Here is a 26,417-nt window from a genome sequence, read left to right as displayed (position 1 = left end):
CTGCAATCCTGGCCTCCAATTATCTGCTGTAATTAGTCCCTGGAGAGGCTTTGTCAGGAGCAACACTCATAGGGGCTCATTAATGCTTCAAGGTACTTCAGTTGTTTTAAGGTACTTGGTGTTTCCCTTTTGCTACAGACTCTGTGAGAGGTTTGTGCAATCATGGCCCCAATTATTTTCTTTAATGAGTCCCTTGAGAGCTTTGTACAGGCACTCAGTTGGGCTCGTGAATACTTTGAGATTCTTAACTTTTGTAAGGTTCTTTGGATTTTCCTTTCCACATTGAGAGTTATTTGTGCCATTTTCAGTCTCTGAGAAGTTTTTGTGCCATCCTGGCCTCCAGTTCTCTCCTCCAAGGACTCCATGAAGAGCCTGTGTTATAGATGGACCTTTGTGGTTCCCATTAATGCTTTAGACTCCAACCACTTTGGGGTTTTCCTCTGACTTTGACTCCTGGAAAGGTTTGTGCAATCTCCTCTCAGGCTCTGAGGTTCCAGGGCTCAGCTCCAAATGCACCACGGGGCTCATTAGGATCAAGCAAGTCCTGACAAACCATGGCTCTGCCTCAATTTCTCTCTGCTCTCGTGCAGTTTGTCAGGAAGTTTCTGTAGTGGTTTTGGTTCACCATTTTGAGATTTCTCAGCCAATGCTTCAATGAGTGTGTTGTATTCAGTGTTGGCTAATTACCAGTGCACTCACTAGAATATACTTACTCATTTCCAGCTGTGAGATAGGATTAGAAGAAAGGGAAAGTGGTTTCAAAATTTTAAAAGGGTATAAATAAAATTGTATTAACAATAACTAAAGAAATAGTAATAAGAATCAGAACAAAACTTTCAGAACACTTCCTCTCTCCATAAAACCTGACAATGTAAAGAGAAAAAACCTAAAATTTTCAGTCAGTTTACCACCTCTAAAATAGTCTTTTTTCACTTCACTTAGGGAGAGAAGTTCCTCTTGTTAATGTTATGGAGACTTATCCACAAGAAAACAGTTATCTCATGAGTTTTCATTTTCACAAATAGCAGTGGCCTGGAGAAATCTGCAATCGTGAACTCCCTTCCATCTTTTCCCACTTTTTCCCACAGCTGTGTTTATGGGCCAGGCCAAGTTATGGGGTATTAGTTTCAAGATGAGCTGTTTAAGAGCAAAGGTTCTCTTCATATGTTTCTGAAATCATCTTCATCTCTGGGAACAGAGGTCTTCTTCTCTCCGTGAGCGCACAGGGTCTCATCACTGTTCTCCCTTTCTCTGTTCAAACCTCTCATTAGATCACAGCTACTTCAACATTTGCTCACTTTAGCATGGAGGCCTTTGCTGAAACAAGTCATCTCCCCATAATTTCAATGCATTATAGGGAAAAAGATAGTCTGATGCATCAGTGACATCCTTCTCCACAGCTTTACCAGGGGATTTCAGCCCCAAGATCAAGGCATCTCCTCATCCCTCCCATCTGGGACTCAACTTCCTCTTCCCTGCCCTTGGTGTGTCCATGCTGCTCCTCTGTGTGCCTGCCCTGTGTCCTTTTCTCTCACTGGAGGAGGATGGCAGCACTGGCAGAGTCAATATCTCCCGGGGCTGCAGATGGTTCCGTGAGCCTGGCCGGGCTCGGTGCTTGCGGCCGGAGCTGTTTTGCCATGGAGGTTTCTGCAGCGGCTGCGCTGGGGCTGTGTCAGGCTGGGCCGCGCTGGGGCAGGGCCAGGATCTCAGCAGCCAGGCCAGAGCCCAGCAGCAGCACGGCCGGGGCCGATGGCTTCTCCTGCCCTGCCCGCCGGCTGCGGGCGAAGCCCAAGGGCGGCAGAGCCTTGGCCGAGCCGGCCCGGCCCGGGGCTGCTCCTGGGGCCCGGCGGATCCTGGCCGGGCCCGGGCTGGCGGCGGGGCAGGGCTCGGCAGGGCCAGATGTCAGCACCCGCAGCCACGGCCCGGCCTCGGCCCCGCGGCCTCCCCTGCCCTGCCCGGCAGCCGATGGCGCCTGGCGGCTCCCTGGGAAGGGGCCCGGCCCCACGGCAGGAACCGCCCAGCCCCACGACCGAGACGGGGCTGGGCCGGCCTCGGCACCTCTGTGGGGCCACAAGGGAGAGAGACCCAGCCAGGGTTTCTCATCTGTAACTTGTGTCTACACAGAGGCGTCTGCAGCTTCCTTAGTGCTTTAACAGACTGTCAGCTCTCAAAGCTAATTACTGATTGGTTTTTTGTCAGACATGGAGGAAACTGCTAGCAGCTTCTCTCAGGACATCCCTTCCATGATGCAAAACCACCATGGCAGCACAGAGCACAGAGCTCCTTTGTCCATATGCAGTGGCTATGTGCCCAAGGGCTCAGAACCCCTCCTTGGGAGATCTCTGGGCCCTCTCCAAGGTGTTTTCAAATGAAAACATTCAGCTCAGAGTCTAAGAAAATCACCAGATGACAGGGCCAGCATGACCTGTCTGTCCTGGCTACTTTTGTGTAGGAGCATCCTTGGATACATGGAAATTGGGAGGCCAAATTCTAATTTTGGCCATGGTCCCTGGACATGAAGGCCGGTTCTTTACCACAGGAATGAAGGAACAGTGTGCCAATGTTTCCTGGGGGAATGAGAGGTGACCACCAGAGGACAAGGACAGCCAGAGCTTGCAGGCTTCCAGGAGGCCCTGAGGTGTCACAATGCCCCCTTGGTGACATGAGGCCCTGAAGGGTAGGAATGGTCTCCATGGTTCCATCAGGCCCCACAGAGTCATAATGGTCTCTGGGTCCATGAAGCCCCGCGGTGTCACCATGGCCCCTTGGTTCCATGGGCTCCAGTGGTGCCACAATGATCCCCTTGGTTCCATGAGGTGCCCACAGTGTCACAGTGATCTCCATGGGAAGGAAAGAACCGAGCCCCAGTGTGGCAGGGGCAGCCACCAGAGGCCAATGGGAGCCAAACTTGATGGTACTGGCAGATTTTGTCTGGGAGCAACCCTTGGATATAGGGAATTTTATAGGTGGAATCCCAATTTTAGACATGGACACTTGGAGGAGGATGGTTCTTTCCATAGGAAGGAAAGCATGGAACACCAGCGTTAGAGGGGCAGATGAAAGGCAGACATCAGAGGCCAAGGGCAACCAGACCTCTCTTTCCTGGTAGCTTTTGTCTGAAAGCAACCCTTGGATATAGGGAATTTGGGAGGTGGAAGCCCAATTCCCGCAATTTCTGCATAGATAAGGACGGTTCTTTTTTCCATAGGGAGGAAAGCACTGTTGTGTTCTGCTGCAGCAAAAGGCACAACAACTGCCCCAGGCCCCAGAGTCTCAGACCTCAGGCAGACACCAATGACCAACAGGGAAAGGAAGGCAACAGAACAGGTCTTGCTTTAGAAAACTGAGGATTCTTCATTTTCCCAGGGACATACACAAGAAACGAGGTGGTAGGGTCAAGACTTTTATATTACAAGGTAGGGGTGGAGTTTAGGATCAAGGTCCAATATTAAGAGGAGCAGGAGACTGCAAAGGGGTGGATCGAGGAGGACAATCAATGGAAAAAACTACAGTGGGGACATTGCAGCACAATTTAAGCCAATAAGGGTACAGAAAAATAAGAACATTCTGGGGCCATTCCTCATTTGATCAGATAGGGTAGAGTGTCTTTTCCCAGGATTTCAAGGGCACACCCCACAGCGTGGAGGGGTGGAATCTTCTTTAAGTCACGCTCTCGCCGGATGCTGTGTCTGGGTAAAATTCCCACCTCATTGGGCAGGGGCACTCTACACCTTTGGTGCCATTATTTCTTTCTCCGGCTGTTTTATGCAATGAAATAAAACTCCAGCATCTGTGGAACCACCCTTCAATCCTTCCCAGGCTACTCCTGTTCTGTCCTCAGTCTGCACACAACTGAGCCCAGAGCCTGCAGCCTCTACGTGTTCGTTATGTGATGAAGCCTTCAAACCCCATCTTGGGAGATATTTGGGTCCTCCCTAAGGTCTGTGAAAATGGAAAAATAGTTATCAAAGTTATTTTCTCCCAAGTCTAGCAGTGACAGAACAATGGTAAATATCTCTAAACTGAATGAGAGTGGATTTAAATTTGTTAGAAGGAGGAAATATTTACAGTGATGAGAGTGGCACAAAATGGCAAATGTTTTTCCAGAGAAGTGGATTTCCCATCCCAGGAATGCTCAAAAATCAGGGAGTGTGTGCAACCTGACCCAGTGAAATCCCCTCCCCTCCCCAAGGATGGAATTCCTGTTGTGTGGGTTCTTGGATGTGCTGGGTGCCCTCACAACAGTTCTGGCCAAAATGTCTGCTGAGGGCAGCCAGGCTGCTGCAGGGCAGTGACCTCACAGCCATCACCATGGCAGCCCTGTCCCCTGGGCCTGGCTCTCCCCTTTCCTCTGCCCCTGCCTTGTCTCTGCTGGAATGAAGAGTTTTGTCATTAATATCTTGTCCCCAAGGTGCTGGGCCAATGGCTTCCCAGTCAGGCTCCTGGAGCAGAAGTGGCTTTTCAGAGCCCATCCAGAAATGAGCCCTAAGGCAGCAGCTCTGCAGCGCTGGCCACCAGGCTGGGTTGCAAAGGAGGCTTCTGGCCATGCCCTGCAAGCAGCTGCTGCTGCCAAGGTGCCTTTGGTGCCTCGGGCTGTCCCTGGCACAGCTCCCAGCACGGCACTCTGCCCTTGTGCCCGAGGCCTTCCCTGTGCTGGGGCTGGCCTGGGGCTGTTCCTGCAGCGGGACCTGCCCTGCTCCTGGCACAGGAAAGGCAGTTCCTGCTGGAGCAGGAGGCTCTGCCTGCAATGGGCTCAAACCACTCCAGCAAGGACCTCTTGACTTCAAAATTGCTTCCTAGAGCAGAATATCCTATAGGTGTTATAGATTCTGGACTGTGGAGTAAATAACTCTGGTTAAGAGCTTACTGTCTAGTCATTATCAGATTGTATTTATATAAATATATCTGGTATTCCATCATTAATCCTGTGGGACAAATTGCATTGACAGATTGTTCAATTCTACCTGTCCAATCATTTATACATAAACCTTTGACAAATTCTGGGGCCGGGATTGCATCCAGTCACTCCCAGTCTCCTCTCTTAGAAGGAATTTTAGAAGTCTGGGGGCCCTGCAGGGGTTTGAGGATCCATGGTGGCTGTTGGGTGTCATTTTTCCATCTCATGACTCAGCAGGAGTTTCTCCAATAATGAAATAAAGCTTTTGCCTGAAGCTCCCACTCTGCACATGACAGGAGTGTGTGTGACATCCTGGCTCTTTGGCAGCCTGGGGAATCCTGGGATGTCACTGTGGAGCCCCCGTGAGTGTCTGTGACAGATCAGTTCTTTTGCAGCCCAAGGTTTCCTGGGATGTCACCATGGAATGGCTGTGACTGCCTCTGACCACACGGCTCTTTGCCATCCCCAGAAACCCTTGGGAGGGCTCCATGGAGCCCCTGTCTCTGTGTGTGACCTTCCTGCTCTTGAACTGCCTGGAGACTCTTGGAAAGTCCCCATGGAACCCCTCTGAGGTCCAGTGACAAATCTCATCCTAAGCAGGCAACCATCACCAGGAAAACCTGTTGCTATGGTCAGTTTCCATGGCAACCATCCCCAGCCCCTGTTGCTATGGTCAGGCCCTGGGCAGCTCCATGGAGACCCCATGCCAGGGGTGGTTGCCATGGACACCAGCTCAGGCCTGGAGCCTGTTGCCATGGCAACCTTTGGCACTCCCATCCTCAGAGTCATGGATCCAGAACCACAGAATTGGCTGAGCTGGGAGGGACCCATCAGGATCCTCGAGTCCAACTGCTGGCCCTGCACAGGACACCCCAACACTGCCAGCCTGGGCCTGGCAGCGCTGTCCAAACGCTGCTTCAGCTCAGAGAGCCCTGGAACTGTGACCCTTCCCTGGGGAGACTGGGCAGTGCCCCAGCAGCCTCTGGGCAAAAACCCTTTCCTGAGATCCAACCTCAGCCTGCCCCGACTCAGCTGCAGCCGCTCCCTCCACTCCTGTCCCTGGGCACCAGAGTGAAGAGGTTCCCTCAGCCCCAGCCAGGGACCCGCTCCCAAGGCTGCTGCCATGGCCACCAGGGCTGGCACCAGCTGGGATGCTCGGTTACCAAGAACTGGGGTTTGGGAATGGGATTCCTCAATTTCCTGCTCTCGCTAAAACCGCCCTGCCATTTACTGCCCTCCCACCTACCATGGACAGCACAAAAGGCAAAGATTCCAGGCTGGAATAAGAAGAATTTACTGGGAACAGCAACAAGACCGGGACCAAACAGGAACAGAAACTATATTGATAACAGAAGGGATAAGAAAAACTATTTCCACAGAAAACCACATCACCAGTGACTGTCTCTCCCTGGCCATGTGTTTCCTCCTGCATGGAAAGGACACCCGTCTCCTCAGGGAGAGAGAAAGAGTCCCTTTCCTGCCCCTGGCAATGACCTGAGGTGGGAGTGAATGTAGTGACAGGGCCATGGCCAGACCCTCATGTTCTTCAATCCCACATCAGGTCATTGGCAGGGGCAGGAAAAGGGACAGGTGTCTTCCCAGCATGGATCACAGGGAACATGGATCACCAGGGCTCTTCCCAACATGGTCCTCCAATGGGGGATGAAGCTGGAGCAGTGCACAAAGCTCTTCCTGCACCTGGGGAATTTTCAGGGCCTCCCTTACCGGTGACTCCGTTGGTGTTTGGTCAAGTCAGAGCTCTGGGTGAAGCTCTTCCCACACTGGGGACACAAGTAGGGCCTCTCCCCAGTGTGGATGCGTTGGTGGCTGACAAGATTGAACTTTTGCTTGAAGCCCTTGCCACAGTCGGGGCAGAGGAAATGTCTCTCCTCGGAGTGAATCTGCTCATGCCGGAGGAGATTTGAGCTGCTGTTAAACGTCTTCCCACAAGTGGGGCACATGTAGGGCTTCTCCCTGGTGTGGATGCGCTGGTGTGTGACGAGGGTGGAGTTGCGCTTGAAGCCCTTCCTGCAGTCAGGGCAGCGGAAGGGCCTCTCATCCGTGTGAATCCGCTGGTGTCTGAGGAGACCAGAGCTGGTCTGAAAACTCTTCTGGCACTCAGGACACTCGTAGGGCCTCTCCCCAGTGTGGATGCGTTGGTGGATGATGAGGTTGGAGCTCTGTCTGAAGCCCTTCCCACATTCCCCACACTCGTAGGGCCATTCCCCGGTGTGGATGTGTTGGTGGCTGACAAGGTGAGAGTTGGAGCTGAATCCCTTCCCACACTCCCCACACTCGTAGGGCCTCTCCCCAGTGTGGATGTGCAAGTGCCTGACAAGGTGGGAGTTGCAGCTGAAGCCCTTCCCACACTCCCCACACTCGTAGGGCCATTCCCCGGTGTGGATCATCAGGTGGCGTTTCAGATTATTGATCTGCCTGAAGCTCTTCCCACACTCTGAGCACTCGTAGGGCTTCTCCCCATCATGATGCTGCTCAGGGACCACCAGCTCCCAGCTCTGCCTGGAGCTCTGGCTGAAGCTCTGTCCACCTGCCTGGCCCAGAGTGGGTCTTTCCTCCTCAGAGCATCCTGGGCTGGGCTTGCAGCCCCTCCTCCTGTGGTGTCGCTGGGGATTTTCCTCCCTGTTGGATTCCTGTGCTGTGGAGTTGCTTAAAACAGCTTCTTCCATAAGGTTCTGCTGCAGGGATTTATCCTTCCTGATCTCCATCCTCAGCTCCTGCTCTGGGGGAGGAAGGACAAGGAGAGGATGGGATTTTCCTCCATGCCAGAGGGAAGGGCAAGGAGATCCCCCCAGGGCATCCCCAGCAGGAGGGCACCGGCAGCGGGGCTGTCCTGCAGCCGGGGGCCAGGCTGGGCTGGGAGATGGAGCAGGAGAGAGGGGGAAAGGGGCACTGACTTCCTCCTCACCTGCTTGGGGGTCCTGAGGCATCTTCCTCTTCCTCACAACCTTCTCCATGTGGTGAACGTTTGGGTATGGGAAATCCTGTTTTGGGAGGAAAACAAGTGATGAGCACAGTGAGTTTTGTACTGGCTTCAAAGCAAACCAGGGGGAGAGTCTAAGCCAGAATGACAATTGAATAAGAAAATTAAGATCAAAGCAGTGATACAGAAACACTGGTTTAAACTCACAGAGTCAGGATATAACTTGACACCCGTTGCTCAGGGTAGTGGTAGCAGTCTGATGAACTGGTGGCTGCAGTCCGTCTGGAGTGATAAACGTGATTCTTTCAAAGCAGTGATCCTGTAGAACAGTCTGGTCTTCCTCTGAATGTCCAGTGGTGGTTATGGAGCTCTTGTCCTCTGGGAATGCAGCAGGCAAGGTGATCGTGGTGTTGCAAGGGTGAGATTATATCCAGGTAGGAATGCTTGGTTCCTCCCCCTGGGCGGAGCATCCCACAATGGGATGATGTAATTTTATCAGTGCTGCTGTGACACTCAATGGCCCATTAACAGAAGATGGCCCTGGAGGGCGTTATCAGGGCTGAGCCATGGAAGAGATAAAGAACACTGCCCCACCTGTTGATAACAGTTTATGGAGATGGGGACTGAAAACACTTTTGGTTATATCTGACACTGTAACCTGAAACAGTGAGGCAATCCCTGCTCGAGGTGGGGGGTGAACACCACCCCCCTTACCCAAACTGGCTCAGGTGTAAAACCCTCACCCTGGGAAGGCCACGCACACAGGGGACAATGTCACACTTGTCCTGCCCCAGGGGAAATCCCTGTCCCTGTTACTCCCTTGTTCTCCTACCTTTTTCTCTTTCTTTCCATCTCTCTCTCTACCTCACATTTACTGGTCAATAAAATCCACTTTGGATTTGATCACCTGAGCTCCTTAATTGGGGCACAGGCATCTCTCTAACAATTTTATTATCTGGATTGCAACATTATTTTGCACAGTGAGTTCAGGGCACTGTTGTCTGACCCCAAGTGCCTTTGACAACAGCATGGTTCTCTCCTCTGAGGAGTTTGTGGCTCTTTCTGGAGGAACTCTTGGAAACTTGGATGCAGCTTCCTCTGAGTGACTTTTTGGAGAACTTATGAGGAAAATGGCTGTTGTGGGTGGCCAATGTAAAGAAAATATTTTGTTTTCCTTCTTTGAAAAGTCTGTTAAAATCACTAGAGGAAAGGGACCAAATGATGCCAGCAAGACTGACAAGGATCATTCACCCCAAAGTGACGAACACAAGGCTACTTAAATCCTACAAGACGCCCAGCTCAAGTAGCTAAATTCCCAAATAACTCCTGAATTCACGGGGTTTGAGGGGAGAAGCATTATTTTATTGGTCCCTGTCACCTTTGTGACAGCTACACAGACCTTTCCCTTCCTTTTAATAATCTCTATTGGGCCAAATTTCCATGTTTTGTTTTGTTTTTTTTGTTTTTTTTTGGAACCTGCCAGCATCTGAGCTGGAGCTGTGCTGGAACTGATGAAATTTGGAATTGCCAGAGAATTGCTTCTGTTTTTGGTCTATTAATGTTTGGGATTTATTTGTGTTTCCATCAGAAATGACTTGTGGGAAGAGCAAATCTTCCTCAAGGCATTTTATGGAGGGTTACATTTGATTTCTGCTGAGTTTGCTTTGTCCAGTGTCCAGGGGATGCTCAAGGGGTCTCTGGTTTTGGTTTGGCCCTAATTTACTCCTGATTTGTCTTTATCACTTAAAAACACCTGAAAAATTACTAAAAAGAGTATTGACCAGAGATGACAGAAGTCCCACCAGTTAAGAAGTATTTGAGGTGGAATTTACTGTTTGGGAACATATAGTGGAGGATTTGTGGGTTCTTGGGGGATATCTGGTAGTATTCTCCATATCTTTGCACTCCAAAAGCCAAGGTGGATTGGTCTGTCACCTCAAAGTGACTAAATCCTACCTCAAAATGGCTGTTTCCCACCTCAGTCCCATGCCAAAATTGTTCAATTCCTCAGCCTCCAGGATGAGATGGGGTTGGAAGGAGATTGGGAGAAGTGAGATCCAAATTTGAGGTTGTGGGGTCAGGATTGTGCGGGGCTGGGTGGGTGTGATTTATTTTGATAATAAGTAAAACTATCAGAATTATTGATTTCTGTCCCACTCATTTTCTGTCAGTTCTGGTTTGCTTTTCAGAGTGCTGCCTTCTCAGCTGATTTTGTTTGTGTCCTCCTGTCCCAGACTGAAAAGCAAGATGTGTTCTATTTGCCATCTGTATGGCAGCTGTCCTGTGTTAAGTGGGCAGTTTTTCCTTATCTCTTCCACAATCAATCCTCCCTCAGGGGAGACATCTGCTGATAATGGGCTATTGAATGTCACTGCATGACTGATAAGAACTGTAACATCCCATTGTGAGATGTTCTGCCCAGAGGGAGGAGCCAAGCATTCCTACCTGCATCTAGTCTTGAGATTCTGGCCCACCAACACAGCTTTTTCTGGGCTGGATTTTCCCAGAGGAACAGCTGCCTCTTCCTCTTTAGAGGAAGACTCCCTTTTCTACAGGATCACTTCTCCAACAGAACCACACCTGGCACTGCAGGAGGACTGCAGCCACAATTCCAATTGGACTGCGGCCAATACCCTGTCCAAAAACGGTATCAGGTTATATTTTGACTCTGTCAGTGTTATTTCAGTTTACTGCATTGTTTATTTTATAGTTTTATTTTCTTCCCTAATAAAAAACAGTTATTCCTGCTCCCATATTTTTACCTGAGAGCCCCCCTTAATTTCAAATCTATGACAATTCTGAAAGAGTCTTCATTTTTCTATTTCAGGGGAGGGTCCTGCCCTCCTTAGGAGACACCTGTCATTCCAAACCAAAACACCTCCTTTCTCTCCTGCCTTCCTTTGCCTGCTCTGTTCCTCTCTCAGTGCCTCCTTTGACCCAGGGCAGCTCCCACCAAGGACCCTGCCCTTATTTAATTCCCAATCCATGAGCTACAACAACCATGGGTGAAGTTAGGGAGGTTGGCAGTGAAATGTCACTTTAAGATGTTGCTCTACTTGGCTTTTGACTCTTCCATAAGAGCTTTGCCTTCAAGGAGAGGAACATCTTTTCCTGGCTGGGAACTGGAATTCCAGCCCCTGGGAGTGTGTGCCATGGATCCCAGAGGGGCATTTCCGAGGCTCCCAGGGTGCTGCTCCTGCCGTACCTCCCAAGGAGCTGTGCAGGGCAGGGGACAAGGTGCAGCAGCTGTGATGGTTCTGCAGTGCCACAACAGCCCCTGGTTCCAGGAGTTTCCACACTGCCAACAGCGGTTCCTGGGTTCCATGATGCCCTGCTGTGTCCCCATGGATATTTGATGTCATGAAGTCCTTCAGTGTCACAATGGCCACCTCGCTCCATGAGCTTCTGCAGTATCCAAATGGCCTCCTTGGATGGGCAGTGTCAGCATGGACCATTGGCTCCATGCAGCCCCACTGGGTCACCATGGACTCCATGGTTCCATGAGGTTCTGGGGGTGTCTCCATGGTCTCCTTGGATCCACAGTGTCACAATGGACCACTGGATCCACGTGGCCCTGCTGTGCCACCATGGCCCCTTGGTTCCATGGGACCCCAGGGTCACAATTGACTCCTTGCTTCCACATCACCCCCTCAGTGCCAAAATGGCCCCTTCGTTCCATGGGGAACACAAAAGATTTATAGAAACATTGAGCAAATCCTGCTTAACACAGCTGGGAACATCTGTTTGCATTCCAAAGCGAGGTTAAAGGTGAGGATGGCCCCAGCAGCTTCCATCTGCAATAGAGATCCAGGGAAAAGACAGGGACAGAGAATTCAGCTGGGAGACTCAGAGAATTCTGCTTCCAGAGATCATTTCTGGTCACACTGTGCCTTGTAGAAAGGTGACACCATTCCAGGCAGCCTGTACTGAGCAGGTGGCTCCTGAGTTGAGTTTGTTGTTCAGGAAACCTGCTCAGGCTTTTCCATTCTTTCTTTCCCAAGAGGAAAACTTCTCCTGGTCTGTGTGCAGGCAGAGCCCTGAGGAGAGCAGGTGGGACACGGTGCAATGGGCTGGGACATGGAGCTGCAGAGCTCCGGGACAAGGTTCTGCTGCAGGGCACAGGGATGTCAGTGCCAGGTGGGCAATGTCAGACATGGTGAGGCTGGGGGTGAGGAGCAGCTTGTCCAAACAGGGTCAGCCCTCAGAGGGCTCATTCTTCTACATGCCCAGACCTCCTAAGGAGAATTTCAGTGTCAAGATCACCCGGGGAATGCTTCTATCAGCTCTTCTCTGAACTGGGAAATAAAAAACACTCACTTGATTAAAGAAGAAAAGTCATGAGGTATACTTTGAAATCTTCCTCCTTAACCAAACACCAAACTGCATCCTATGAGCTGCACAAGCCCTGGAGATTTGCAGACCACTGTAGGAAGACAAAGAACCCCTGAGGGCTTTCTGTATTTTGATTCTCCCCACGGTGGATTTGGGGCTGAGTCCAGGATCCTCAGGCACAGACAGAAGGCTGAAGGATCTGCTCAAGGAGTCAGAAGCAAAACTCCAAGTCCCTTGGAGCATCACTGGGCCCCACTGAGGGCAGGGACTGCCAAAGGCTCCCCAAGGACTGGTGAGAGCAGATCCTTGAGGCCAGGATTGCAGGGAGCCCAAGGCTCAGAGCAGGGAACTGCAATGCTGAGCAAGGCCTGGGCTGGCTGGGGGAAGCAGAAAGGCCAAGCCCTGAGCCCAGCCTGGCACAGCAGGGCCTGTCCCTCACGGGTGTCTCGGGGCTGTTTGTGGGGAAGGGGGGATGTGAGGGGCAGCAAGGACAAATGTCACAAACCTGTGTGACCCTGCAGATCTTCATGGAACCAAGTGGCCATTGTGGCACTGTGCTGCCTCATGGAATCAAGGAGACCATTGTGAACTCAGACACCCCAAGGAACCAAGGGTCCATGGTGACCTTGTGCAGCCGCAGTGTCACAGAGGAGCCGTTGTGACACAGCGAGGGCACACGGAGCCGAGGGGCCATTGTGACACATCAGGGCTCTGTGGAACCACAAAGCCATTGTGACATTGCAAGGCCTCATGGAAGCACGGGGCAACTGTGACACTGCAGAAGCAAGGGGAACATTGAGACCCTCCAGGTCCTGATGGAACCAAGGAGACCATTGTGACACTGTGGGGTCCCACACAACAAAGGGAACATGGAACAGGTCTGGCTGGCTGGGCCTCCTGGGGACCACCTGACAGGTCTGGCTGACCTTGGCATGTCGAGGGCTGCTTCTTATCTGCCCGTGAAGCACTGGGGCTCTGGGCTTTCCTTCCTGTGGGAGAGAACTGTCCTTCTTTTCCAGGGACCCAGGGCCAAAACCAGGATTCCTTCACCAAATTTCCTTATATGCAAAGATTGTTCCCAGATGAAATCTGCCAGGTCTGAGACAGGTATGGCTGCCTTGGCCACCCAGGGGCCACCTCTCATCTGCCTTTGAAATACTGGGACCATGTGCTTTTCTTTCTTATGGGAAGAAATCATCCATCTCAACCAGGAACCCATGGCCAAAATTCGGGATCTGCCTCCAGAATTCGCTATATCCAATGATAGCTCCCAGAGAAAAGCTGCCAAGACAGGTTTGAGACAAGTCTGGCTGACCTTGGCTTCCTGAGTGGCAGCACTCATCTGCCTCTGAAACACTGGGGGTCTGTGCTTTCCTTCCTAATGAAAAGAACTCATCTTCCTGTCCAGGTGCCCACAGCCAAAATTGAGATTCCACTTCCAAAATGCCCTGTGTCCAAGGATAGCCCATAGACCAAAGGTGCCAAGGTTTGGCTGGTTTAGCCTAAGGGTGGACACCTCCCATCTTCCAGGACACTTGGACTTCTCACTTCTTTTTCCTATAGGAAAAAGTCATTCATCCTGTCTAGATGCCCATGGCCAAAACTGGGATTCCATGTCCAAAATTTTGTACATCCAAGGATGATACCAAGTGAAGGCAGCCAGGGCAGAAAAGTCTAGCTGCCCTTGAACTCATTTGAAACACGCGGGCTGCCTCTCACCTGCTTTTGAAACACTTGGTCTCTGGGCTTTCCTTCTTATGGAAAAGAACCATCCTTCTTATCTACGCAGAAATGGCTGTACTTGCAGTTGAACTTCCGAAATTCTCTATATTCAAGAGTCTGCCTGGACTTCTCAAGAACTCAAAGTTAAATTAAAATTCCAAAGTTTCTTGAAGTTTTAATGGGTCCCACTGAGGGACAGGACTGAGAAAGTGTCCCCAGGTTCCAGTCAGAGCAGAGCACTGGAGGTAGTGATGGCAGCTGGGGACAAGCAGGGGAAAGGTGTCTCTGGTGCTGAGCAAACCTGGATGTGTTTCAGGAATGCAAAGGGCCCAGGCCAGAGCCCCAGCCCCTGGCAAGGCAGATCCTGTCCCTCCCTCATTGCTCAGGGCTCTTCCCGGGATGGGCACTGGCATGTGGGGATGTGCAGTGCCAAGGGCAGGACCATGGGGCGGCCCCTGCCAGGCTGCTGAGCAGGGACAAGGAGGCACTGAGGCCCCAGGGCTGCAAGGGTCACTTGTCCCCTTGTGGCCTCAGGCCCAGGGCCAGCAGCCATGGCCAAAGGGCTGCACAGGTTGGCTCTGTCAGGGCCTTGCAGCTGCTGCACATCCCTGATCCCTCTGCAGCCCAGGCTGTCCCACGGTGTCCCTGCCCTGCGCCTCTGTCCCTGCAGGCTGTCGTCACCCCCGGCTGCCCCACCTCGCTGGCCCTTCCTTTGCTGGCAGCTCTGCCTCCTGCTGCCCCTGCCTGGCCACACAAAGCCTTGGCCTTGATACCCAAAGGGTTAATTCCATTTTTACCGTGCTGGGACCTTTTAACACAGGAACAAGGCGTGCAGTAGCTGCTTTTCCAGCAAGGACAGTTGGAAGTGTAGAAGACATCTGGCTCAAGGGTGCAGTGATAGAAAAAGCAAGGACTGACCCTGAGAACTTCGGGTGGGTTTTATGGAAATGGGTAAATTGTAATACACATTTAGTGACTGTGTATAAGAAACACACTGGTAGAGTTACGTGTCCACATAAGGTTAGGAGTTATCCCTCACTAGACCTCAGGCCTGAATAAATGATCCCCTCTTAAATAGCAAATTAGTGTTAAGGAGTCTTGTTCTGCTGTTTCAGAGATTTGGTGGCCATGGGGCCTCACAGAACCCAGGAGTCAGCTGTGACTCTGTGCAAACTCATGGAACAAAGGGTCCATGGTGACACAGCGGAACCCCATGGAACCAAAATCCATTTTGGCACCCTGGGGCCACATTGAACCAATGGCCCATTGTAATACCATGGATCCAAGGAGAACATTGTGACCCTGAGAAACCTCTTGGAACCAAGGGGCCATCCTGACACAGCAAGGCCTCGTGGAACCACAGGTCCATTGTGACACTGCAAGGTCACACGGAACCAAGGTGGCCATGGAACCAAGGTTCTGCCATAGAACCTCATGGAACAAAGGGACTATGGTGACACTGTGGAACCAGGGAGACTGTTTTTGGCAGTAGGAAAGCTCATGGAACCCCAAGTCCATTGTGACACAGCGAGGCCTCATGGAACCAAGGGACCATTGTTAAACTGTGTGGCCTCATGGAACCATGAGCCATTGGGACACAGCGTGGCACCTCATGGAGCCAAGAGTCCATTGTAACACTGTGGGGCCCTGTGGAACCAAGGAGAGCACAGTGACTTTGTGGGGCCTCATGGAACAATGGAGACTGTTCTGACGCTTTGGGATTCACTGGAACCAAGGGGCCATGAGAGCATGGCAGGGCCTCATGGAACCAAGGGGACTGCAGTGAACACTGTGGGTCTCCGTGGGATGAAGGGTCCAATGGAACCATTGTGTCACCATTGTGTCACTCTGGGGCATCCTGGAACCAAAGGTCCATTGTGACCCAGCAGGGCCTCATGGGACCATGGAGACCATTCCTACATTTTGAGGCCTTGTGAAACTAAAGGGCCTCTGTGGCACTTCAGAGCCTCGTGGGGCCAAGGGGACCATCGTGACACTGTGGGGCTCAGTGACACCAATGGTCTGTTGTCACACTGCCAGGCCTTAGGTGTGGGTGCTGTGCTTGTTTTTTCTACCTGTGTTGTGGTCAGGATTAAAGGTACTTGAGATCATAGTTCATGTTCAGACTCAGGTGCTTCTTGTTTCTCATCAGTGTTTCAACCTCACAATTGTGAATTCTGCAATCTTTCATTAGCAAGTCACAAAATGACCAAATATCTCTTGTTAAGAGGTCTTTTAAAATTATCCAACCAAGGAATGACACCTAAAGTGTTTTCCATTTTTACCCAATAATTGATCCCTCGAAGCCAGCAATGCAGACTTTTCTGTCCAATCACAAATTATCACCCAAACCCATGAAGAAGAAGGTAAGAAGAAGATAAATAAGAAGACCCTGTCTCCACCCTAAAACCTCCATCTTGCTTCATATTTATTACTATGTTCCAAAACCACAAACTCTTTAAGTTTTCCACCCTGTGGTACTTTACACCTCTAACCAACTATGCACCTGTAACCCCAGTGCCATTAATGAATTTTGGAAGCCTTCTCCACAGCCTCAGGTCAAATGCAGTGTTCTCTTGCAAGTCTGTGCCTTTCAGCACAGCCAGTTTAACATTCTCAGCATCCAGGGTTCCAACACTCATGGAATCAGGGACACTCCTGTGACACTAAAGGCCTCACTGAACCATTGTGACACCACAAGGCCTCATTGAACCCAGGGGCCATTGTGACGCTATGGAGTGTTGGCAGGCCAAGGGGCAGCTGTCACACTGAGTGGCACCATGGAACCAAGGAGCTACAGGTCCCATGGAACTAAGGATTCATGGAACAGTGTGGGACCCCACAGAACCAAAGGTCCATTGTGACATTGTGGGTCCCATTGGAATCCTGGAGGCCATTCTGACACTTTGAGGCCTCGTTGAATCAAGGGGCTCTGCAGGGCCCCATGGAGCCAAGGAGACCCTTCTGACACTGTGAGTGCCCATGGAACCAAGGGTCCATTGTGACCCTGTGGCCCCAAGGAGACCCCTGTGACCCTGCAAGGCCTCATGGAAGCAAGGGACCATTGTGACACTATGGAGCCCCATGGAAACAAGAGGCCAGTGTGACACATCTGGGCCTCATGGAACCAAGGATCCAATATGACACCACCAGTGTGACACTGCAGGGCCCCATGGAAACAAGGGGCCGGTGTGACCCTGCAGGGCCCAATGGATCCAAGGGAACAGGTCACAGGTCTGGTTGGCTTGGCCTGACTGGTCCAACTGCCCTTGGCATGTCGAGGGTTTCTTCTCATGTACCCCTGAAACAGAGCCCTGGGGCTCTGGGCTTTCCTTACAATGGAAAAGAACTGCTCTTCTCATTCAAGCATCCATGGCCGTAATGGAATTCCCCTCTCAAAATTCCCAGTATCCAGGGATTGCTCCTAAACAAAATCTACCATTACCAACAAGTGTGTTTGACCTTGTCTTCCTGAGAGCTGGCTCTCACCTGCCTTCAAACACTGAGGCTCTGTGCTTTTCTTCCTGGGAAGAAGAACCGTCCCTCCTGCACTGACAATCATGGCCAAAACTAATGCTTTTCCTCCAAAATTCCCTACATGCAAGGGTTTCTCCCAGACAAAACCTGCCAGGACAGACTGCCCAGGCTTGTCTTGGCCTCTGGTGATCTCCCTATTCTGCCCTGCAGCACTGGGGCTCTGCCCTTTCCTTCCTATGAAAACAACCATCCTTCTTCATCCTTCATCCATCTCATTCTTTCAGCCAGGTGTCCATGGCCGAAATTGGGATTCCACATCCAGAAATTCCATAGTCAAAGATTGCTCCTGCACAAAAGCTGCCATTACAGACAGGTCTGGCTGGCCTTGGCATCCTTAGGTGGGCTCTCACCTGCCTTCCAAACACAGGGGATCCATGCTTCCCTTCCTATGGAAAAGAACTGGCCTTCTCCTCCAGGCACAAATGGCTGAAATTGGGATTCTACAGTCACAATTCCAAATATCCAAGGGTTGGTCACAGACAAACCTGCCAGGACAGACAGGTCTGCCTGGCCTTGGCCTCAGGTGACTGCAGAGTTCATCAGATCCTGAAACACAGTGGCTCTGTGGTTTCCTTTCTGTGAGACCAGTGTGACACTGTGGGGCCTTGTGGAACCCAAGGGCCATTGTCACCCTGGGGGCCTCATGGAAGGAAGGGGCCACACTTCAGAAGCAAGCAGAACATTGGGACACTGCAGAGCGCCATGAAACCAAGGGAACAGGGAACAGGTCTGGCTGGCTTGGCCTCCCAGGGGCCACCTGACAGGTCCAGCTGATCTTGGAATATTGAGGGCTGCCTCTCATCAGCTCCTGGAGAACTGGGGCTCTGTGCTTTCCTTCCTATGGAAAAGAACCATCCATCTTTCCAGGTGCTCATGGCCAAAATTGATATTCCCCCTGAAAAATTCCCTTTATGAAAGGGTAATCCCACCCAAAATCTTCCAGGACAGACAGCTCTGGCTGGCCTTGGCCTCTGGTGGTCACATCTCATCTCAAGGAAGCCCTGAGGAAAGTATTTGAGCAAGTTTGACTGCTGGAATGTCAATGAGTCTCTTGTCGTCTGAAAAACTCAGATGCTCTTCTGGTCATATGTGTCTTTTATTCCTCATTGTGTACTATGTGTGAAATATAATTTTCAGCTAAAAAATATTATTCTTATCACTCTCCCAGTGTTATCTGACACAAAACACCTTGTCTACATATGGATCAAGGCCACCTGTATAAGCAAACACAATGAAGAATCCAGCAGGAATTATTTGTCTCTGTTCCCATCTCCTCTGGAGCTGGAGGTGCAACCCCAGCACTTGGAAGGGCTCAGAGGGTCAAAAGCTCAGCTCCCACACAGAGAACTTGAGGACCTTGGATGCTCTTCCTGCCCCTGCCCGCTCAGCCAGGCTGAGATGGACACTGATGATTTCTGTGCCAGGCTCTCCCAGCCCAGCCCAGCTCCCTGCCAGCTCTGCCAGCTGCCCTGAGCTCTGGGCAGCACCGAGGGCCTCTCCCCAGCACAGCCCAGCCGGCTCTGGCCCCACAGCTCTGCTCAGCCCAGGCTGCTCTGGGCACTGCCCCACGGCCTCAGCCCCTGCCAAGGGCACAGCAGCAGCTGCAGCTCAGCCAGGACTCAGCCCCACCATGGGGGAAGGGGCTTGGCCAAGGCCAAAGGAGCTCCCTGGCTGCCCTGCTCCCCTCTGCCTGAGGTGCTGAGAGCTCTGCAGCCCCTCCTGCCATCCCATCTGCCCAGGCCAGCACAAGAGCCCCGGCCCTGGGGCCCTCCAGAGCTGCTCCTGCTCCAGGCCCAGGGCCCATCCCAGAGCTGGGGCAGCCACAGAGCTGTGCCCATTTCTGCTCATTGCTGCTCTGGGATGGATCCTCAACCACTTGGAGGCTGCTGATGAATTTTACTGCTCCAGAGGCCTCTTCTATCTTGATTTCTTCAGTTCAGGAATTCAGTGACAAAAGGCTTATAAACATTTGTTCAAAATGCCAAAACAAGGAAAAACCCATGGGAATAATTCAAGTCCTCAATTCTTCTGTGCTTAATTAGACAGATTTGAGAAATGTATACAAAGTGAATATACTATATCGAAAACAGGGCAGAGAGAATTGTTCTTTTCCTGTTAATAGACTGATATCAGCAATGTCCAATTGATATTTAGCCCCAGCACCTTTTAACGCTGTCTGAACATATATGAAAATCAAGACCCTTCATGGCTGACAATCAATAACACTTTGTCCCTACCCCTCCCCACCATTTCTCTCATCCCACCCCTGGCACTCAGAGCAGCTGAGGAATGGAGTCACATCCAGGGGTGTCCCCAGGGCTCAGGACTGGGGCCAGGTCAGTGAAATCTCTTTATTGCTGATCTGGACGAGGCCATCAAGGGAACCCTCAGGCAGTTCCAGGTGAGCCCAGGCTGGGTGGGAGTGTGGCTGTGCTGGAGGGCAGGAAGCTCTGCAGAGGGATCTGGACAGGCTGGAGCCATGGGCCCAGGACAATGGGATGAGGTTCACCAAGGCCAAGGGCCGGGTCCTGCCCTGGGCTCACAACCACCCCAAATCCCTGGCCGTGTCTTGCCCCTGATCCCCACAGCCTGTTCTGTTTCCTTCATCCCTGCATTGCCAGGGACTTTCTGGGACAAGGGAGCTCTGCTCTGGGGATGGAGGGAGCTCCATGTGCCACCACTGGAGTGGGAACCACAACTCATCAGGTTTGTGTCCTTTGGGGGTCAGGAACTGGTGAGACTCAAAGGCACAGAAATTTTCTCCTCATGGCCAACAGACCATGGTTGAACAGGACATAATTTAATAACAATCACGCTCTTCCCTGAGCTATGTGCAGCATCCCAGCAGCATCTGATGAGTCCACCATCCACTAGTGACTTACATGCTAAAATTGATCTTAGACAGGAGTGTGGGCAAAACAGCTCAAACAATACCTGAATTGCAAAGCTGTCAGTGGTGGATGGACAAGGGAGGTCAGGCTGGTTTTGGTGTTGGGGAAATGCTGAAACCAGCCTGACTCATTTCATCTCCTCCTGGCCTGGCTGATCTCCCCTCTTTCCCCTTCCACCCATTGGCTTCTGTCTCCCACCAGGCCCCTGGTGAAGAGCCTGGCTCTGTGTTCTCCATCCCCTCCTTGCTGGCACTGCCAGGCTGGGATGAGGAGCCCCTCAGCCTTTCCTGCTCTGGGCTGGACAAGCCCAGCTCCCTCAGCCTTTGCTCACAGCCCAAGGGCTCCAGCCCCACCTTGGAGGCCCTTCCCTAAGCCTGCTCCAGCTGCCAGACATCTTTCCTGCCCTGGGGAACCCAACCCAGGCCACAGAGACCTGGGTAATCCACGTCCTTGATGTCCTGGTCACACAGCCCTGGCCCCTTGTCCTCATGTCAAGCTCTGGGGTGGACCCTGTGGAACATCCTTTGGTGGAGGCTGTGGCTGCAGGGGGACTGGGGGGATACCAGGGGACAGGGACCCCACTGGGCATGAACAGCATTGGACTTGTTGGGAGAAACTGTGAGTGAGAGCTGGAGTGGAGTGACCAACCCAGTGACCTCACAGAGCCCTGCTGGGATGTCACACAGCCCCACTGTGATGTCACAGTCTGCTCTGAGATGTCACAGCCCATTCTCTAATTTCACACAGCTGGTCTCTGATGTCACATAGAGCTCTGTGATGTCATCACCTGCTCTGTGATGTCAGACCTCTGCCCTGTGATGTCACAGCCAGCTTTGATGTTACAGGGACAGTCTATGATGTTGTAGCTTCTCAATGACCTCACTCTGTGATGTCACAGCCCACTCTGTGACCTCTTGTTACCAGATGATAAATTGTCTCCACCAGGTGAGCTGACACCTGGAGCTTGTTCTCCAAAACCCCAGGCCTATGGAAACCACACAATGCCCATTGTGGCAGAAGGGGAACTGAAAGTTCACCAGCCTCAGTGTCCTGCCAGCTCAGCCCGGCCCACGGGAACATTGGGGTCCACGACCACCAGGGACCACCAGAGAGACACCCAGGACAGAAAAACACATGGGTAAAGGGGAGGGGAAATATGTTAATGGTTCTGGGGAAATGATTATCACATGTGTGTTTAGTCCACGACAATCAATGGATATGTGTACAAAATACAGAATATAAACAGAAACTTTCCTGTACTCAGCATGCTCGGCTTTGGGAGGAGCTATCCCCCATGCATCCAGCTGAATAAAGAATGCTGCTTCTTAATGCTGCACTGGTGTTAAGGAGTTTTCTGTTTTACTGAATTTTTGGTAACACTGAGCTCACAAGGAAAGCTCTGTCTCCTGCTGTTCACAAACAGAGAAGGGCTGGTGGCAGATGTGGGGGTCGGAGGCTGCCTGGGGCACAGGGACCATGAAATAATCAAGTTTTCAATGATCTGTGCAAAAAGGAGGGGCAGCAACAAAACTTCAACACTGGAATTAGGAAGGGCAGACTTTGGCCTACTTAGGATGCAGGTTTGGGGAGTACAAAATCAGGTACTGAATTTTTTTAAGGGAAAGAGCCCTTAAAAACCAAGGGGTTCAGGAACGATGGACACATTTTGAGAAAGCAATCTTAAGGAGTACGGAGCAGCCTGTCCCAGTGTGGCAAAAGATGATCTGCTGAGGAAAATCACTGTCCTGACTACCCATGGAGCTTTTGTGGGAACTCAGGGGAAAGCAGAGAGAGCATTAACTTTGGACAGAAGGTCAGGCAACTTAGCAAATGTTTAAGGATGTTGTTACATCATGCAGAAAGAGAAAAGGAAAGATGTGAAATTTCAATTAGAGATTAACCTGGCCACTTCTGTGAAAAATAATAAAAAATGTGTCTATGAATAAATTCATAGCAAAACATGGTATAAGGAGAACCTCTGCTCTTTACTGGATGCAGTGGAAAATAGAGTAACTAAAGATAAGGAAAAGGTTGAGCTACTTAATACCTTGTTTGACTCAATTTTCAATATATGGAGAGATTGTCCTCAGGACAAGAGTTCTCCTGAGCTGGTAGATGGGCACAGGGAGCAGAACAGGCCCCTGTAATCCAGGTGGAAGCAGCTGGTGACCTGCTGAGCCACTCAGATGCTCACAGGTAGATGGGATCTGATGGGATCCATCCTAGGGGGGTGAGGGAGCTGGCGGATGAGCTCCCCAAGCTGCTCCCCATCATTTACCATCAGTCCTGGCTCACCAGGGAGGTCCCAGAGCACTGGAGGTGCCAGTGTGAGCCCATCCCCAAGAAGGGCTGGAAGGAGGATCTGGGGAGCTCCAGGCCTGTCAGCCTGACCTCGGTGCCCAGCAAGGTTATGGAACAGATCACCTTGAGAGCCACCACAGGGCACCCACAGGATGGCCGAGGGGTCAGAGCCAGCCAGAGTGGATTTAAGAGGGGCAGGTCCTGCCTGAGCAACCTGATCTCCTTTTATGACCAGGTGACCCACCTGTGGATGTGGGAAAGGCTGTGGATGTGTCCATCTGGACTTCAGCAAAGCCTTGGACACTGTCTCTGACAGCATTCCCTGGAAAAGCTGCAGCCCACGGCTTGGGCAGGTTCCCTCCTGGCTGGGAGATGGAAGAGCTGGCTGGAGGCTGGGCCCAGAGAGGGGTGGGGATGGTGCTGTACCCAGCTGGTGTCCAGTCCCTGGTGCTGTCCCCAGGGATCTGTGTTGGGCCCAGTCCTGTTTAACATCTTCACCGATGATCTGGGTGAGGGGATCGAGCCCACCATCCCCAAATTTGCAGGTGACACCAAGCTGGGTGTGAGTGTGGATCTGCTGGAGGGCAGGACAAGAAGACACATCCTCCAGCTGCACCAGGGGAGGTTTAGGCTGGACAAGAGGAAGAAGTTCTTCACAGAAAGGGTGAGTGGGCATTGGAATGGGCAGGCCAGGGGGGAGGTGGCAGAGTCACTGTCCCTCTCCAGTGGCACTCAGTGGCATGGTCTGGGTGACAAGGCGGTATTAGGGCATTTATTGGACTTGATGATCCCAAAGGTCTTTTCCAGCCTGTCTGATTCTGTCATTCTGTGATGATTGGGACACTCTGGGGCCATTGTGACCCTGCAGGGCCTCGTGGAACTAAGAGGACCATGGTGACACTGTGCAGCCCCATAGAACCAGGGCTCCATTGTGGTGCTCTGGGGCCCAATGGAACCAGGGAGTCCCCGTGACGCTGGGTCCTGGTGGAACCACAGAGGCCATGGTGACACTGCGGGGCCTCGTGTGACCGAGGGGTTTCACCACTGTGACACTGCCAAAGCAAGGAGAGCATTGGGAGAGTCCAGGGCCCAGGGGAACCAAGGGGCCATTCTGACACTGTGGGGCCTCATGGAACCAAGGGGACATTGTGACACTGCAGGACCTTGTGTAACCAAGGGGCCACTGTGACACTCTGGGGCCTCAGGGAATCTGGAAGGCCCTTGTGACACTGTGTGGCCTCGTGGAAACAAGGAGTCCATTGTGACACTGAGGGGACTTGTGGAAGCACAGAGAGCATTGTGACAGTGTGGGACCTCATGAGACCATGGGGCCTTTGTGACACCCTGGGCCCCATGGGACCAAGGGGCCACTGTGAAACTGTGGCACCAACGAGAACATTGTGACACTGTGAACCCCATGGAACCAAGGAGTCCATTGTCACATTTTGGGGCCCATGGAACCAAGGAGACCAGTGTGACAGTGCAGGGCCTGGTGTAACCAAAGAGACATTATGACACTGAGGGGCCCCTTGGAACCAAGGACATCTTTGCAGATGACACCAAGCTGGATGGGAGTGTTGATCTCCTGGAGGGTAGGAGGGCTCTGTACAGGGCCCTGGACAGGCTGGATCCAGGGCCCAAATCCAACAAGGTGAGGTTTAACAAGTCCAAGTGCCGGGTCCTGCACTTTGGCCACAACCCCTGCAGTGCTACAGGCTGGGGACAGAGGGGCTGGACAGCAGCCAGGCAGAAAGGGACCTGCAGGGACTGAGGGACAGCAGGCTGGACATGAGCCAGCCGTGTGCCCAGGTGGCCAAGAAGGCCAATGGCTCCTGGCCTGGATCAGGAATGGTGTGGCCAGCAGGACCAGAACTGCTGTTCCAGCACGGATCTGCCCCAGCTCTACAAACAGACATTGCTGCTGCAGCTCCAGAGAAGGCAATAAAGGAGAATCTCTTCAGAAAACTGTGCTGGGAGATCCTTTAGTTCCTTGAAAGCCACCGAGAGCGCAGCCCCTCATTGACACAGTCTATGGCCACATGGATAGTGGAAAGAATCAAATAAGAAATGGCACAAACAATGGCATTTCTTTGTGGCAACATTAATATCTAAAACAAAGAAAGTCCAAAATGAAACCAACAAGAAGTAACAAAGATGACTTTTATTACAAGTGATTTGCAGAAATTGGCTAGCAATTTATTGTTTCTGAAAGCATCCAGTCATCAGTCTCCACACTGCAGCCTTGAGCTCCTGGTTACTCAGGCTGTAGATGAGGGCGTTCAGGGCTGGAGGCACCACTGAGTACAAAACTGACAGGGCAAGATCCAGAGATGGGGAGGAGATCAAGGAGGGCTGCAGGTAGGCAAATGCACCAGTGCTGAGGAAGAGAGAGACCACAGCCAGGTGAGGGAGGCAGGTGGAAAAGGCTTTGTGCCGTCCCTGCTCAGAGGGGATCCTCAGCACAGCCCTGAAGATCTGCACATAGGAGAAAACAATGAACACAAAACAACCAAGTGCCAAACAGACACTAACAGCAATGAGCCCAAGTTCCCTGAGGTGGGATTTGGAGCAGGAGAGCTTGAGGATCTGGGGGATTTCACAGAAGAACTGGCCCAGGGCATTGCCATGGCACAGGGGCAGGGAAAATGTATTGGCTGTGTGCATGAGAGCATTGAGAAAGGCACTGGCCCAGGCAGCTGCTGCCATGTGGGCACAAGCTCTGCTGCCCAGGAGGGTCCCGTAGTGCAGGGGTCTGCAGATGGACACGTAGCGGTCATAGCACATGATGGTCAGGAGGGAAAACTCTGATCCAAGGAAGAAGAATATCAGAAAGACTTGAGCAGCACATCCTGTGTAGGAGATGGTGCTGGTGTCCCAGAGGGAATTGTGCATGGCTTTGGGGACAGTGGTGCAGATGGAGCCCAGGTCGCTGAGGGCCAGGTTGAGCAGGAAGAAGAACATGGGCGTGTGCAGGTGGTGGCCGCAGGCTACGGCGCTGATGATGAGGCCGTTGCCCAGGAGGGCAGCCAGGGAGATGCCCAGGAAGAGGCAGAAGTGCAGGAGCTGCAGCTGCCGCGTGTCTGCCAGTGCCAGCAGGAGGAAGTGGGTGATGGAGCTGCTGTTGGACATTTGCTGTGGCTGCACATGGGAATCTGTAAGAAAAAGAATTATTGAATATTTGAGTGTGGAGAGGACTTTAAATATCCCAGCACAGCTTATGGGCATCTTCCCCCCACTGCCTACCCAGGGCTCTTCTGCCTGGAGCTGTCCCTGCCAGCAGCTGCTTCCCTGTGCCTAGGGCTGAGCCCTGCCAGAACTGCCAGAGCCCAGCCCAGCCCTGGGGGCTCAGCTCTGCCCTGCAGACCCCTCCCAGCTCAGGCACTGCCCAGGGACAGATCTGGCTCTGCAAGCTCTGATGATAACATCAGAGTAATCCTGAGCAGGCTGGAAAAAGCACAAAGATGATGCATCTAAGAGGCCCTGTGCTGAATTCTGTTACTGCCTGGTTTATTCAGATGTGAAAAAAAACTTTTTCTCAATATGAACTGAGAGATGCATATCTATGGGGAATTCCCCATCCAGGCAACAAAGATTAGTACATAAGAAAGCAGAAATTTCCCATTTATGCAGTTCCTGTCTTGCTATGCTCCCTGTATAATCCATTTGGAAAAGTTCTGGAGTTAAATGCCATGCTGGGAACAGTCCTGAACAATACAGCATCCTCACCACACAAGAATTACATTCCAAGACTTACCAGCTGTCTCCTTCCCCCCAGATCTTGTCCCCCAGCACTGGG

At 51.9% G+C, this 26,417-nt stretch overlaps 2 protein-coding genes across 2 annotated transcripts in view; both read right to left on the bottom strand.

Moving 5' to 3' along the window:
- The window catches only part of LOC110484126 (uncharacterized), a 187,648-nt gene extending 179,776 nt beyond the window's left edge, over window positions 1-7,872 (bottom strand). The window contains 4 exon segments of the mRNA XM_077789898.1: window positions 3,171-3,195; window positions 5,461-5,464; window positions 6,623-7,445; window positions 7,824-7,872. Of these exon segments, the coding sequence (XP_077646024.1) occupies window positions 3,171-3,195; window positions 5,461-5,464; window positions 6,623-7,445; window positions 7,824-7,872 (901 nt within the window).
- Window positions 7,873-24,817: 16,945 nt separating this feature from the next.
- LOC144248169 (olfactory receptor 14A16-like) lies at window positions 24,818-25,851 on the bottom strand. Its single transcript, XM_077789915.1, has one exon. The coding sequence runs from the start codon at window positions 25,844-25,846 to the stop codon at window positions 24,818-24,820; it is 1,029 nt and encodes a 342-aa protein (XP_077646041.1). The 5' UTR covers window positions 25,847-25,851.
- Between the last annotated feature and the right edge of the window lie 566 nt (window positions 25,852-26,417).

This window comes from Lonchura striata, chromosome 39 (genome assembly GCF_046129695.1).
Source record: "Lonchura striata isolate bLonStr1 chromosome 39, bLonStr1.mat, whole genome shotgun sequence".
Taxonomy (NCBI): domain Eukaryota; kingdom Metazoa; phylum Chordata; class Aves; order Passeriformes; family Estrildidae; genus Lonchura; species Lonchura striata.
The sequence above is the reverse complement of the archived record's forward strand: the minus strand, read 5'-3'. Positions and strand labels throughout refer to the sequence as shown.

Coding starts and splice junctions, on each gene's coding strand:
- LOC144248169 (XM_077789915.1), bottom strand. CDS start 25,846: ATGCCCATAAGCTGTGCTGGGATATTTAAAGTCCTCTCCACACTCAAA.